At 37.9% G+C, this 16,661-nt stretch overlaps 1 protein-coding gene across 2 annotated transcripts in view; it reads right to left on the bottom strand.

Moving 5' to 3' along the window:
* Nucleotides 1-16,661, bottom strand: part of PPM1D (protein phosphatase, Mg2+/Mn2+ dependent 1D) — a 52,923-nt gene that overhangs the window by 8,670 nt on the left and 27,592 nt on the right. For both annotated transcript variants that reach the window (XM_060133271.1, XM_060133270.1), the window contains exons 3-4: nt 16,009-16,133; nt 2,750-2,940 (exon numbers count right to left, since the gene is read on the bottom strand). In XM_060133271.1, the coding sequence (XP_059989254.1) occupies nt 2,750-2,940; nt 16,009-16,133 (316 nt within the window). The remainder of the gene's footprint in view (nt 1-2,749; nt 2,941-16,008; nt 16,134-16,661) is intronic.

The following is a 16,661-nucleotide window of genomic DNA, read 5'->3' on the forward strand; positions in this document are numbered from 1 at the left end:
AGAGAAGCCACCGCAATGAGAAGCCCATGCACCACAATGAAGAGTAGCCCCCGCTCACTGCAACTAGAGAAAGCCCGCGTGCAGCAACAAAGACCCAAGGGAGCCATTAATTAATTAATTAATAAAACTAAAATCAAATCAGATATATAGGAATCAACCTGTGAAGAGACGCAGAGACAGACCTTATAAATATGATTCCATTCATCAAAATTCACCTTCTCTCAGGGATTCTTCACTAATCACTCACTGCTGACACCCATTCTCTTTCATTGCCAACTTTGCATCAGTTTAATTTAGTAAGGGGCAAGATGTTTTTCCTACACCTCCTAATAAATAGAATTCTCACATCCATTATCATCTGCCCTCTATTCCACCCTGCCACGAGTATGCTTTCTAAAATGCGTATCTAAAATGCAGCTTTTCAATACTTTCCACTACCTGACTATTAAGACTTAACTTCATAACAGACCATTCAAAACCTTTTTGCCTCCTGTCTTCGAATCACATCAAGTTACTTGTGAAATCTGAATGTGCTGTACTTGTCTCTTCCCTGACTTTACACATTCTATTCCTTTGCCTGGAAAGCTTCACTCTCCTCGCTTCATCTCTTTACCTGGTAAATTCAACTCCACCTTTAAGACCTGCTCAAATACCACTCTCATCCATGAAACTTCCTTAGGCAGTCCTCATAAGTTTCCTATCTTCTCCCTCTCAGTTCTCAACACTTGTTATAAATATTGTTAGATGAATGCTTCCTTCAATACTCATTCTAAAAACACTTAGGTGTTTATGACACTTAGGTTCTCCCAACCCAATAAAACTGGCTTTTGGCTTCATCATGCCACTGAAATGTTTCTCTCTTCCTCTCTCATCATTAAAGAATTCCAAATCCAATAGACATGGAAATTCCCTGGCAGTACAGTAGTTAGGAGTCCGCGCTTTCACTGCCAAGGGCCCAGGTTTGATCCCTGGTAGGGGAGCTAAGATCCCGCAAGCCGGCGTAGCAAACAAACAAACAAACTCCAATAGACAAAACAGTCTTTATTTTATTTAATCTTTCTTTTATATCTGACATCACTGACCAAATGCATCATGCTAGCCCCAAGTTTGTAAAATTGAATAGATACATGACTCTTATCTTTAAACAACTCACAACCAAATGGTACTGATAGCTAGCTATATATCCTATTTGTAATAATATGGTAAATGCTAAGCAAGGACCATATTCTATTCACCTTTGCTTCCTTTGTACCTAGTGCCTAACATGTTAGTTGAGGGAATGAATGGAGGCAATTTAATACAAGTTCTTTCATGTTGCCTCCTTATCACCCCAAAATATAGCTTTACCATTCCTCCCATCTTAGAAAAAGATAATCTTTTCCAAGGAGCCATTGATTCCAGTTACTTCGATGTGCTCTGGACCTTCATTCCATCAACATCCCTTATTTCTCTTGTTCTGTCAATCTTTCTTGTAAGACTATAAAACTGCTTTCAAGACCCTCACTATCTTTTCAAGCTAACAATGGCACATTCCCTTGTCTTCCTTAACGCTCACTACATCTATTTCCTAGGCTCACAAAGTACTGTTTCATCATCACTCCAGTCTGCTAGCTAATGCCCTCATCACTTCAACCGAAACTCTTCATCCTTGAAGGTCACTAATAATAAACGATCCTAAATGTAAAACCCAATACCCTGTTTTCATCCATCTGCCTCTACTTCTTTGTAGAATTTGACATTGCTGGCTACTACTCCAAAACACTCTCTTTCCTTGCCTTCAATAACATTGCACTTTCCAAATCTCCTTACTTTGTCATTGCTCAGAATGAAGATCAACTTTTAAGCAAGCCAGGAAGGAAAGAAAAGAATTTTCTCATTGATGGTTGTTTCTAGGTTTGCAATTGACTAAAACAATATAGGTGGCATAGAGTTACCACATGACCCAGGAATTCCACTCCTAGGTAGATACCTGAGAGATCTGAAAACATGTCCACACAAAAACTTGTACATGAATGTTAACAGCAGCATCATTCAAAATAGCCAAAAAGTGGAAACAACTAAAGTACCCACTGACTGATGAATGGATGGATAAATAAAATGTTATATATCCATCAATGGAAAATTATTCGGTCATAAAAAGGAATAAAGTACTGATACAAGCAACATGAATGAAGCTTGAAAACATTATGCTTAAGTGAAAGAAGTCAGACACAAAAGGCCACATATTGTATGATCTCATTTATACGCAGTATGCAAAACAGGCAAATACATAGAGACAAAAAAAATTAGTGGTTGCCAGGGAACAGGGGTGATAGTGAATGACTGCTAATGGTTATGGGGTTTGTTGGGGGCAGTGATGAAATGTTCTGGAATTAGTGGTGAGAGTTACATAACTTTGAGAATATCCTAAGAAACACTGACCTGAATACTTTAAAAAGGTAAATTTTATGGAATGTGAATTATATCTCAATTTATAAAAAGAAGGATCGGTGAGGGTTCCATAGGCCAGGAAGTCAAGGGCTGCTCATAATGAAGTCAGTGGCTGTATGTTTTGTTATCTAGTTTCATTCATCTATTTTCTGTCTTGTTCTCCTAATAAGCTTCAGAAATCTATATTTTACTTTCTTCTACAGCCAGGGCAAATGCAAAAATCTACTCAAGGTAAACATCCTTAGTTCATATTCAAGACCCCTGACAAAAGTACCAGAACAATGTGTAGATAATAATATCGAATTGAGTTATTTCTCACCATCAAGTATTTTTTCTCCTCTTGGTCCTGGCACATTGAGATGGCATCTTGAGGTGGAATCATATTCCAAAGACCATCACTCCCCAAGATAATATACTTGTGCTTCTGGGGATCAAGAGTGTGGACACTTGTGTCTGGTTCAGGTGATACCACAAACTCACCACTGAAGAAATCATAGCTCCACAAATCACCTGGGGAGCAGGAGGCAGAAAAAGCAAGAAGTATTATTTGCAAGCTAGTAGTATCATATCAACAGATTAAAGAAGAAAATCTACATGTTCATCTCAACAGATGCAGAAAAGCATTTGATAACATTCAAAATCCATTCATGATTTAAAAAAAAAAAGACTTCTTAGCAAACTAGAAATTTGAAAAGGTAACTCCCTTATGAACCTGATAAAAGTATGCCTTCTATCACCACTTCTCTTCTAATTCTATATGAGGGATCCTTCTCAACACAGTAAGATAATAAAAATAAATGATATATGTGAATTGGAAAGGAGAAAATAAAACTATCATTACTTGAAGATAATTTTATTTCTACATGGGAAACCAAAAAGAAGTTAGATAAATTATCAGAACAGGAACACTTAGCAAGGTTGTTAAATACAAACCCAATATATAAAAGTCAGCTGTATCTCTATATAATAGCAAGAAATGGAAAATGTAAAATTTTAAACAATTCCATTTATAACAGTGAACCAAATATCAGGTACTGCGAAATTTAATAAAAGGTGTGCAAATCTTTTATGGACAAGATTATACAATTAGATTCCAAAGACTATCTAAATAAGTGGGGAAATAAACTATAATCAAAGATAGGAAGAGTTAACATTATGAAGATGTTAATTCTTCCAAAAATAACCTATAATGTCAATGTAATTCCATCCAAAATCCCAAAAGGACTTTTGTAGAATCTGACAAGCTGATTCTAAAACGTATAGGAAGGACCTACTCTATATATAGCACAGGGAACTCTACTCAATACTCTGTAATGACCTACGTGAGAAAAGAATCTAAAAAAGAGTGGATATATGTATAACTGATTCACTTCACTGTACAGCAGAAACTAACACAACATTGTAAATCAACTATACTCCAATAAAAATTTTAAAAAATATATTTAAAAGTAGAAAAAAATAAAATGTATGGGGAAGAGCGAAGGGCCAAGATTAACTAAGATAACTGTAAAAAAAGATAAAATGTGGAGACGTTGCTCTACAAATAAGAGTCCTAGTGGCTAACTGAAAACCTCCTGTTAACCCCCTAGGTCAAGAAAATACCTACATCAAAACTGAAAGGATGGGTGCCAGTCACTTGGAAGAAAATTCCAGAGATAAAAATGAGCATTTTTATGCTTTTAACCTACCTAGCCTTTGGAGATCAATGACTAGCCTTTGGAGATCAATAGTTCACCCTTTCAGTGAGCCAGTAAAAGAAGATTCTTAAATAATTATCTTCCTTCTTGATTAGCTCCACATAAAACAATGCCTAACACTTCTGCTTTTTAGACGCATTAGATGTACACCTCAAAATGTTCAACATAAAAGAAGCTTTAGTTGACTCAGGTCATCTAAAAGATCAATAAAACTGAAATAGAAAAAAAAATTTATAGAAACCATCTACTCTTTTGTGATACATAAGATAAATAAGTAGGACAATATAAACTCTTCTGCGTCCAAAAACAGGAAGGAGGAGACAAGAAGGAGAAAACATTAATTTCCGCCTCTTTTATTTGTTGTGAAATACTTTGGGGAAAGACCTAATTAAGAGCAAAAGGTTTTCAGACAAGAGGATAAATTGTTTTTGCCGCTGTTAAGCAGCTCTGACTTTTGCTAAACAAGAGGAAGCTCTTTGTCCTCTCCTTTCCTTATTTAAACGTCACCATACCTCTCATCAGAAATACTGGCCAATCCAAATATGCTCAGAGTCCAAGGAAAGAATAATTCAAATCAATTACTCTACTCTGAAATAGCAAAATTCACTGCTAAACCAGCCTCTTGAAAGGGGCAATTCATCCTTCAGAGTAACAAAAGAGAACACATATGACCACTAAAAGCTAATTATAATCCAGGTCACCTCACAAAGACACATTTATTTCTTTATACCAGTAAAACAAAACTCCCTGGTTGATGAAACTATAAAAATGAACATGGATGGAAACAGTTAAGATAAATTTTAAGATAGCAATTACAGGGTTCATATGTGATGCTAAAAGCTTTCAAAAGCAATTTGCCCCCCAATATTTGAAATTAATATTGCCACTCCAAGTAAAAACATAAATTCATATAAAGCAGAATCCTTAATATGTCTAAACTTAAAATCTAGGTTAAAAAAGAAATTCCAATTTTGAATCTAATGCAAACTATATGACCTCAAAGAAGGGTCACAATTTCTCATATATAAACTAACATTAATATTGTTATAAATTTGAAAATATTTTAAAATAAGTTACTTGTTTATTTCACATGGCACGAAAACCAAAAGATACAAAAATCTCCTTTCCCATTCATGTCCTTTCTGGTTCTCCACTTAGGGAACAACTATTGTCCTTATGTATCCTTCTAGAGATGTGTACGGATATATACCCAATATATATGTGTACTCCTTCCACAAAATTGTCCTCTCAAGCTCGCAACTCCGAAATCACTAGCCCCCAATATGTTTCCAATCTCTTTTTTCTTTCTCACTAAACCTCAATACATTTCCAGAAGAAAGGCGCATTTCTCCTAACTTTAATTTCTGAAACTGTTTTTTAAATTAATTATTTGTTTATTTTTAGTTTTTGGCTGGGCCACGTGACATGGGGGATCTTAATTCCCTGTGAACCTGTGCCCCCTGCAGTGGAAGCATGGAGTCCTAACCCCTGGACCGTCAGGGAATTCCCAAACTCTATTTTTTGTTTTTCATAATATTTACTGGAACTTCCCTGGTGTTCCAGTGTTAAGAATCGCCTTCCAATGCAGGGGACACGGGTTTGATCCCTGGTCAGGGGACTAACATCCCACATGCTGTGGGGCAACTAAGCCCATGCACCACAACTACTGAGCACGTGAGCCACAACTAGAGAGAAGTTCGTGCGCCACAACAAGGAGCCTGTGTGCCGCAACGAAAGATCCCACATGCTGCAACAAAAATCCCATGACTAAGACCTGACGCAGGCAAAAATTTAAAAAATATATTTTAAAAAATAATAATATTATTATTACCTTATTTATTTAGGCTGCACTGGGTCTTTGTTGCAACATGAGGGATCTTCAGTTGTGGCATGAGGACTTCTTAGTGGCGGCACGTGAACTCTTAGTTGCGGCATGCAAATGCTTAGTTGCAGCATGCATGCAGCATCTAGTTCCCAGACCAGGGATCAAACCTCAGCCCCCTCTTTGGGAGCATAGAGTCTTACCCACTGGACCAGGAGGGAAGTCCCCCCAGATTCTGGGTTTTGAATGCGATTGCACTGAACCTACAGATCACTTCAGGGAGAAATGCCATCTTAACAATATTATATCTCCCAACCCAATAACATGGTGTATCTCCTATTTAATCTCCTGAGCATAAGGATATTCTCCTATGTAGCCACAGTCAGAAAATTTCATGTTGATCCAGTATTGTGTAATATAAAATCTATGTTCAAATTTCCCGTTATCCCAATAATGCCTTTTTTATTTTGGCCGCACCACGTGGCTTTCAGGATCTTAATTCCCCCAACAGGGACCGGACCCAGGCCCCCTCAGTGAAAGTGCCAAGTCCTAACCCCTGGATCACCAGGGAATTCCCGCAATAATGCTTTTTTAATATCCAGGATCCACTCAGGGATCATTCATTACATTCAGTTGTCATATTTTTTAGTTGTTTTTAACCCAGAACAATTCTCTAGGTTTTGTGATTTGTTTTTGTCATTCATGACACTGACAGACAATTGTCAAAAGAGTCCAGGCCAGTTGTCTGCAGAGTGAACCTCAATTTGGATTTGTCTGACTGCTTCCTCGTGTCCGCAGGCTAGATATAAGGGTTTGTGTTCAGGTTAAACTTTTTTTTTGGCCAGAATACTACAATGCTGAAGTCATAGCCTTCTTAGTATGTCACATTAGGAGGCACAAAATGTCAGTCTGTCCTATTATTGGCAATGCCAAGTCTGATCATTCAGTTAAAGTGCTGCCTACCAGCACTGTAAAGATGCCCTAAGTAATCTATACAGTGATAGTTTGAGATTGTGTGAAATATCCTATTCCTCACCAAAATATGCCACATTTTAGCATTCATTAATGATTCTTGCACGAATCAAGTGCTATTGTCACGGTTGTAAACTGATGATAGAATTAGGACACTAACTATATTTATTAGTTGTCTTCTCTAAAGAGGAACTTTCCATTGTTCTCTCTACCTCTTTATAATCTTTTTGTACCAGTATGGACTTAGGGATTCTTTTTTTCCTCATTATACTATAACTTATTCCTGTTATCATTTTGATGCTCAAGTTGCTTTATATTTGCCGGTAAAAGTCCCTAGAATTTGAATTTTTAATGAACTCACCATATGATCTGTATTCATAGCTAGATTTAGGAACAGAAGATAGAGCCAGTTCCCTTATTTTGCCAGTTCAGGTAATCTACATGGCTTTACCTGAGATCAAATGAGTAAGAATCAGAATTGAACTAAGTATTTTATTATTGGTCTAGTGTTTGTACACCATTATAGGATCACAGGAATGTCATTCCTCTATATATTAAAGGGAGGGGCCTTGAACATTGTGGCAGAGGTTGGTTGCCTGCTCAATGGCCATTTCCCTTTTGTTTTCAATAGGGGCACTGGAGTGATACCAGATGAGAAAGAGGCCTTTCTTCTGGTTTCAGTATGTTCTCTACTTGCTGCTGCGGCATACTGCAGCCAGCAATGTGCAGGACACCTAGTGGTCCTTATCCTAGGGAATTTCAACATTCCTCCCCCACCCCCCTCCAGCTCTGTGAGTGGCTTCCCGTGGAGAGCTTCCCAGCAACTTTTGCCTCACCTAATCCATCCTCAAAACTGCAACCAAAATCATCTCTTTAAAACACAAATTTAAGATTGACGGTGGTGATGGTTGCACAACAATGTAAACGTACTTAATACCACTGAACTGTATACTTAAAATGGTTAAGATGGTAAATTTTGTTATATGTATTTTGCCATAATTAAAACACACACACACACCCCTACCTAGTTATATGTTTCCCACCCCAACTCTGCAATAGTTTACTCTTGCATAACTCTTAACCACAGCCTATAAAAATGCAGTATTTTCTTACTTTATCTATGCCTCTTGTTCCCATATCTTTGTTCCACCTACCCTTCATCAGAGTCCCTTATATTCACCATGCCTCCTCCTATCACAGAGCTGTTCACAAATGCAGTTCCTATACCTAGAACACATTTTCTTCTTCTATTAACTTTTAGTAATTCTTAAGACCTCAGCTCAAACATCACTTCTCTGGCCTCTCCGGTTAGGTAAAATACTCCCATTTTAAGTTCCCACTAACAGATATACAAATAGTTAAGAGTTGTAATGTTTCAGTTCTTTTTGTGATCAATTGATGAATGCCTCTCCCCTCTCTAAACTGTAAGCTTCCATGAGGGCAAAGACCCTGTGCTTGGCACATACTGCACTCAAATATCTGTTCAATGAATAAATGAATTGCAAGACTCACATGCAATTCCATCGGACAGCCACTAGGAGACACCTTTGCTACATTTGCACTCAGGTAATTTTGATCATCATCAGTACAAATTTTGATAAGCAAACTTCTCTCTTTCCCAAAAAACTGGAAGAAAAATGACTATTAACCATAAGAGTGGTGCTAAATTCTATAATTTAATTTACTATGGGCCAATAAGAATTACCATGCAACAAGTTAAACTTAAAAAGAAAGCTAGAACTTAAATAGTTAACTTTTTTCCCCCCAAGTGCCAAAATAAAGACAGGAGAAGTAATATGACAAAGCATTTCTTTCAGCTTAAATGTTCAAATCTAAAGGATATTCTCTTTTAAATGCTGTACGCCTTAAACTTATATACAGTGCTCTATGTCAGTTATATCTCAATAAAGTTTAAAAAAATAAAAAAGATATTTGAGAAAATATGTGATAGAAAAATAAAATCAAAAAAAATAATAATAAAATAAAATAAAATAAAGAGAAAAAGCAGAAGCAATTTTTTTCCATTACTAAAACAAAACCATCTCTCCCACGTCTTTTTATATGAAAATATTCATTTATTTCCATACATTTGTTTACAAAATTATGTTACAATAATGTAATTGTCATAGGAAATAACTATAGCAATTGTATTTTATCTCCTACATGGAGTTTTCCCTGGTCTAGACGATCTTTCCCATCAAATGTTATTATTTCTTCCCTTTTAAAAATAACAGTAGCAAACCCTCTCTTGACGCTATTCTTTCTACTCCAGCTAAAGCCCCATCTCTTCCTTCCCAACCTAGGAAGAGTGTCTAAAACTTGCTCTATCAAAATTTCCCCTTCTCACTCTTTCTTGAACCAACTCCAGTCATGATTGTGGTCTCAATATCCACCAAAAGCTACTTTGTCAAGGTCACCAATGACTTTCACATTGTTAAACCCAAAGGTCACTTCTCAGTCTTTCCTTTACCTGAACTATCAACAGTATTTGAAATTTTTTTTTTAATTGAGGTATAACTGACATATAACGAAATACCTTCTTGAAACAGTTTCTTCTCTTAGCTTTCAGGACAGTCTCCTGAACCTTCTTGTATTTTACCTGTGGCTCTTTCTCAGTCTTGTTTTCCCTGTTCTTCCATTCATGCCCCCACCTCTTAACAGTGACAGTATCTCAGGGCTCAGTCACTGGACCCTTCCCTTTTCTTTTTTCCCCCCTTTTTTACCTACACTCAATCCCTTGATTCAGCCACAGACTGATATCTCTAGCCTGGCCCTCACCTAGTCAATTTTCATAACCAGAAGCCCAATGGATATCACCACTTTAATGTCTGATTAGCACCTTGAAGGTAAGTTGTCCAAAACTGAACTGACCTCCCCCTGCTACATATACTCTGGTCTTTGCTACATCAGTTAATGGCAACTCCACCTTTCAAGCTGCTCAGTTAAAAAAAAAAAATCATAAAAAGGACACTTTATATTTGTTGTTCCTTCTGCCTAATATCTTGCCCCAAACACCCACAGACCTTGATGCCTCATCTCTTCACTCAAATGTCATCTTTTCAGACCTCCTCTGACCATCCCATTTATTTATTTGTTTGTTTTATTTTTGGTTGTGTTGGGTCTTCATTGCTTCTTGTGGGCTTTCTCTAATTGCAGAGAGAGGGGTCTACTCTTCGTTGCAGTGCACAGGCTTCTCATTGTGGTGGCTTCTCTTGTTGCAGAGCATGGGCTCTAGGCCAACGGGCTTCAGTAGTTGTGGCTCGTGGGCTCTAGAGCGCAGGCTCAGTAGTTGTGGCGCACGGGCTTAGTTGCTCCACGGCATGTGGGATCTTCTCGGACCAGGGCTCAAACCCGTGTCCCCTGCATTGGCAGGTGGATTCTTAACCACTGTGCCACTACGGAAATCCCCTGACAATCCCATTGAAAATTACACTCCCACCCCCACAACGTTTCCTGCTTTATTTTTCACATTAGCACTTTTTACTATATACCACAATATATATTCTACTTATTTATTTTAGTTTATCATCTGTTTCCCCTCACTAGAAAGTAAGTTCCATGGGTCCAGGAATTTTCACCTACCTGTCCATTGCAGAATCCTCAGAACCTAGAGCAATACCTGGCACACAGCAGGCATTTAATAAATATGTGGTGAATGAATAAACAATCACAAAGAAGTGGGGACTCTGTATGTGGTTTTATCCATTTTTTTTTAAGTTTATTTCTTTTTTGGCTGCATTGGATCTTTGTTGCTGTGCATGGGCTTTCTCTAGTTGTGGCAAGTGGGGGCTACTCTTTGTTCTGGTGCGCAGGCTTCTCTTTGCGGTGGCTTCTTTTGTTGCTGAGCATGGGCTGTAGGCACGTGGGCTTCAGTAGTTGTGGCATGCGGGCTCAGTAGTTGTGGCTCACGGGCTTAGTTGCTCCGTGGCATGTGGGATCTTCCCAGACCAGGGATCGAACCCCTGTCCCCTGCATTCACAGGCGGATTCTTAACCACTGCGCCACCAGGGAAGTCCCTGCCAGCCTATTTTTAAAAACATTTCATCTGGAGATCATTTCAAATGTATAAAGCTATAAAAATAAAACTATGACAAAGAACACCGATCTTTACTCAGATTCATCTATTGTTGACATTTTGCCCCATTCGCTTGTTTTCAATCTACATATATATAAAGATTCTGGGGCTTCCCTGGTGGCGCAGTGGTTGAGAGTCCACCTGCCGATGCAGGGGACACGGGTTCGTGCCCCGGTCTGGGAAGATCCCACATGCCACAGAGCGGCTGGGCCCATGAGCCATGGCCGCTGACCCTGTGCATCCGGAGCCTGTGCTCCACAATGGGAGAGGCCACAACAGTGAGAGGCCCGTGTACCGGAAAAAAAAAAAAAAAAGATTCTGTGTGTATATATAAAAAATATTTTAAATAATGGTCCTTTATCCCTAAATACTTCAAAGTGTATTTTCTAAGAATAAGGACACTGCAGTTATCAGCTTCATAAATTTATATTAATATAATATTTACCTAATATACCGTCTACCATCCATATTCTGAATTATCAGATGGCCTAATAATATCCTTTATAGGATCCAGCCTAGGATCAGGAATAGCATATACTTGTAACATTTCTTTTCTTCTTCTTTTTTTCTTTACTTGTAACATTTCTTTAACCTCCTTTATCTAGATTGAGGCTATGCATTTTTGACCAGGGTACTACATAGGGGATATGTGTACCACACATCTGGAGGCATACAATGTCCAACTATTCCTCATTAGTGATGGTAACTGTCATCACCCAGTCAAAGTGTCTGATTTCTCTACTCTCTAATTACTATTTTTTCTCTCTGGCAACTAAAAGTAGTTAAACAATGCTAATATCTTGCTGCCTAAGTATTTTTGAATATTTGTATAATATACAAAATCGAGGACCACGCACATTATTTCTTTCTCTAGGTAGTTAACAAATGTTGAAACTAAGCTAAGAAGAGAAACAGCATCACATCAATCAAGATCTCTCTCTCTAAATACACACCAATCTATTAATCAGTACCTTTTGTATTGATAAATACATTTCACCAACAACTCATCTAATGCTATTATTCAGTCTCCATTTCCCCACCCTTACACCATCCCAATAAAAACCAACAGAGTACATAAAAGAGAAACTTGACCTGGTAGCAGTTCATAAGAGAAATATCTAGAGATCTGAGCTTAATAAGCCAACTAATGTGTTAAGATTACAAAAAGCTAATGACAGGATTCTTGGACTCCATTATTAAAAGTACAATGTTCAGGTAGCAGGAACTAAATATTTCCATTGTACTTCAAACTGGTCAGACCACATCTTGCAGTGTCCTCAATTCCCAAATCACGTTTATTGAAGGAAACATCTAGAGGAATACGACAAGAATAATGAAGGGTCTGAAATTAGCCTAGAGAAACATGCTAGCCAATTCTGAATAGGTAAATGACTGTCATTATGCAAAAAGAAAAGGAAGTACACTGCCCTGTCTGAAAGCTTCATGGAAGCAGATTTTAACTCACAGAATTGTCTAATAATACAAGAATTTCTACTTTGAAACATTAAGGAAAGATTACTGAAGATACTCAAGCAGGTTGAATTACTTCTTGTCTGAATTACTCCAGAGCTATATCTGAACTAAGTAGGAATGTCTGAAACAGGAAAACCAGTTGGTTTTTCTGCTCTTTTTGCCACTCCATCACCTGTTCCTTCTCTTCCTCTCCACAATCACTTAAGGGTTTCAAGGCTTACTTGAAATGCTTGGCGCACACACACTTAACATATACAAAATAAATTGGCATCTACTTTCTAAACTGAAGGTTCACCTTACTTTTGAACCTGGAGTAAGACCTTGCCCTCAGTCTGTGTTGAGTTCCCCACAAAAATTCCCTCTATTTCTTTAGTAATATTAATTCCTTGCCTCCCATGCCTTCCTCCTAAGCTCACTAATGTTACAAATGGCAACAGTTAACTGGAAATTTACCATCTACCTGAAGTGTCAATAGCAGCTGACTATCTGTCATCCACCTTGCCCCCTTTTTCTCCTTGCTAACAATTGGATGATCAATTATATCACATGTATACTATGAATGAATGGCTTGGGAAACTCAGACAAAAATCTGTAAAATATGTAAAGTGCTTAGAATACCGCTACAGGTCCCTAAATGGGACCCTGGCCTCCAATTTTATTACCCTATAATTTCAGCCATTATGATCTTTTAAAAACAAGCTGGATCAGCTAAAATGATCCTTTAAAAACATACTGGATCATGTCACTGCCCTACTTCAGTACACAACAGTAATAAAAACAACTAACATTTACAGAGCACTTACTATGTGCCAGGCACTATTTTAAGCACTTTACACGTGCTAAGTTACCCAATACTCATGACAGTATGAAGCAGGCCCCACTTTACAGCTGAAAAAACTGTGCCACAATATATTAAGTAATTTCCCCAAGTTTGTACAGTAAATAACAGCACTGGGATTGGAAACTAGGAATTTTGGCTCCAAAGGCTACCTCTTAACCACTATGGCTTACTTCCTCTCCTATTTTTCAATCCCTTCCCAAAAGCATTTAAAATAAAATTCCTTATCATGGTCTAGAAAGCCTTGCAGGATTTAGTTCTTGCCTACCACTGGTAATGTCTTCACCAAACTCCTTACCTTATCCTGCGCCACCCTCTTAATCAGGCAAGTGTCCTCATCCCTGCCTTCATCTTACCTCTCTACCTCCTCTCTCTCACACTGGCTTCATTCTTGGTCCTTAAAGACAGCAAGTCCTTTCCTTTCTGCATTAGGATTCATTGCTAACAAACAACAATTTCCAGCTCAGGTTAACCTAGGCCAAAAAGGCAACTCAGAAGAAAATCAAGTAGCTCACACGGTAGACAAGAAGCTGGAGAACCAGGCAAGGAGACAGGGCAATTCCAAACAACTAGGCAGGAAAACCCAACCACATCAATGAGCACTGCCAAAGGAGGTCAGTATCACTAGGATGAATTCATTCCAACCACGTTTTTGGTTTTTAATTTTTATCCTTTCTAGATTCACAACTCAAAATCATGGAACAGGGAATCTAACTGATCTAGCTGGGGCCATATGCCTGACCTTTTATGTTTTATAAAAGGACCCTGAATAGGAATGTCTAAACTAAAACTGCACATAGTAGGGGAGATACAGTTTCCCAAAAGGAAGTCAGGGCATTATTCAGTAGGAAAAAAGAATATATGCTACACAACCCGCACCACCATCCCTCCAAAATCAAATGTCCACTAATTGCCTAACAGCCTTTGCAAGTGCTATGGCTTTGCTTTGACTTGGCCCCTTCTCCTCCTTTTAGGTCTTACTCACTCAAAATATCACTTTTTAAAAGAATGTTCCCTGGGCTTCCCTGCTGGCACAGTGGTTAAGAATCTGCCTGCCAATGCTGGGACACGGGTTCAAGCCCTGGTCTGGGAAGATCCCGCATGCTGCAGAGCAACTAAGCCTGTGTGCCACAACTACTGAGCCTGCGCTCCAGAGCCCGTGAGACACAACTACTGAGCCTGAGTGCCACAACTACTGAAGCCCGCGCGCCTAGAGCCCGTGCTCTGCAACAAGAGGAGCCACCGCAATAAGAAGCCCGCGCACCGCAACGAAGAGTAGCCCCCGCTCACCGCAACTAGAGAAAGCCCACGCACAGCAATGAAGACCCAACGGAGTCAAAAATAAACAAATTTATTAAAAAATAAATAAATAAAAGAATGTTCCTTAATCATCCTCTCCAAAGTAGCCCTCCTCTGCTACCCACTATCCCTCCCACCAATCAGTGGCATATCATACTGTTTAATTCCTTTATAATGCTTTTTAAAATAATTTTCTCATTTGTTTATTATCTATTCTCCCCATTAGATTATAGGCTCCATGAATATTGGGACTATATGTATATGATCACCAAAGATGAACAATGATAGTAACATGATAGGTAGCATGATCTTTTAAAAATGCAAATCAGATAATGTTACTCCTTAGCTTAATATCCTTCAATGTTTCCCAGTGCCCTTAGACTAGAATGAAAACATCTGTGGCTCATGTTTGCCTCCTTAACTCCTGCCTTTTGATAATTCCTACAACAGGCCACGCTGTTTCCCAATTCAGGAACCATGCCTAGAATATTCAACAGGCTCTTCACAAGAATAACTCCTTCTCAGCCATCAAATCTCAGATAAAATAACACTTCCTAAAAGGATCATTTCCATCACACTATCTAAAATAGCTTTTACCTTCTAAATTATTCTTTATCATAGGACTTTCATATTTACTAACCTGTAATTATTTCATTTACAAGCTTACTTTTTAAAAAACTAAAGTATAATTGACTTGCAATGTTATATTACTTTCAGGACAAGTTTCCTTCTTTATTGCCCACCTCCCCAACTACTTAGTCTTGCTCCCTGAGGGCAGAGTCTATCTGTATAATCTCTCCAAAGCCTAAGGCAGTGCCTGGCACCAAGTCAGTTCTCAAGTATCTGTTAGAGGAAGAAGGAGAGAAGGGAAAAAGTGGTGTTTTCTAAAAGAAATTTTCCTTAGAAGAAAATTTAATTAGTACATCCAAGGTAAGGTATTTCTATAGCTATAATCCTCTAGCCTTCCTTTCAAAACCAGGTAGAACAGAAAATAAGCATGTTTATTTTGTCATGTACAATTTACTTTGCTAGCTAATGAAAAAAAAGAGCTTTGAAGGCTCTGAAGAGAAATATGAAGGGCTGAAGTAGGGAAGGACATTTAGAAATAGTTTTAAGGCTAACATCAAGCGTAGGCATACATTTACTTCCCTAGAAATAAATGGGAACTAGCAAAACATTGAACATAACTCATGATCAAAGAGCAATTGGCACTGAAACCCATACTTTAATTAGGTTTTCAATCATTTACTATAATTAGGTTTTCAATCATTTACTATAATGTCATATTTATACCTTCATTATGTGCCAAATGAGGGTTTAATTCTCAGTCTTCTCTTTTATTTTACCACCATATATTATAGAAAATCCAAGATGATTTCACCAAATATTAAGTCCTACTTACCAAGTGCTCTTGCTACTGCCAGAAATGGAATCTGGTCAATGACTGTGCTCCTTCTCACAGGTCCACTGTGAGTGAGCCGAGGTCGTTTCCAAACTACACGATTCACCCCAGACTTGTTCATCACGCTAAAAAATAGAGTTCACATAAATACTCTAAATGATTAAAATATAACAACTAAAGTAATTTAACGTGTTAAATAGCTAATAAAATCAGATTATTGCAAAATAATGACTTATCTGTTTCAGATACAAAGATGCATAAACCAAAGCTCCTGTTCAGAAGGCAAAGACAAAATAGGGTAGATTAAGATGAAAATTTGGAGGTTATTGAGGTAGGCTAGACAGAATGGAATGGAAGCAATGGGAACAGAAATGAGTAGATATCATGTATGTAAAAAAGCAAGATAATTTTTTTTTAAGATCCAATGACAGGCGCACACACACACACACACACACAAATGGAAATACACAGAAATAGACTACTGCAATAGGACATAATACATTTTTTCCTTTTCAAATCCATTTCAGTGGGATTCAGTGGTCTTAGTAATTTCTGCCACGATATTCATTTTGTGTTTCTTTTGGATTTTTTTAAAACATCTTTATTGGAGTATAATTGCTTTACAATGTTGTGTTAGTTTCTGCTGTATAACA

This window comes from Lagenorhynchus albirostris, chromosome 20, assembly GCF_949774975.1.
Source record: "Lagenorhynchus albirostris chromosome 20, mLagAlb1.1, whole genome shotgun sequence".
Taxonomy (NCBI): Eukaryota; Metazoa; Chordata; class Mammalia; order Artiodactyla; family Delphinidae; genus Lagenorhynchus; species Lagenorhynchus albirostris.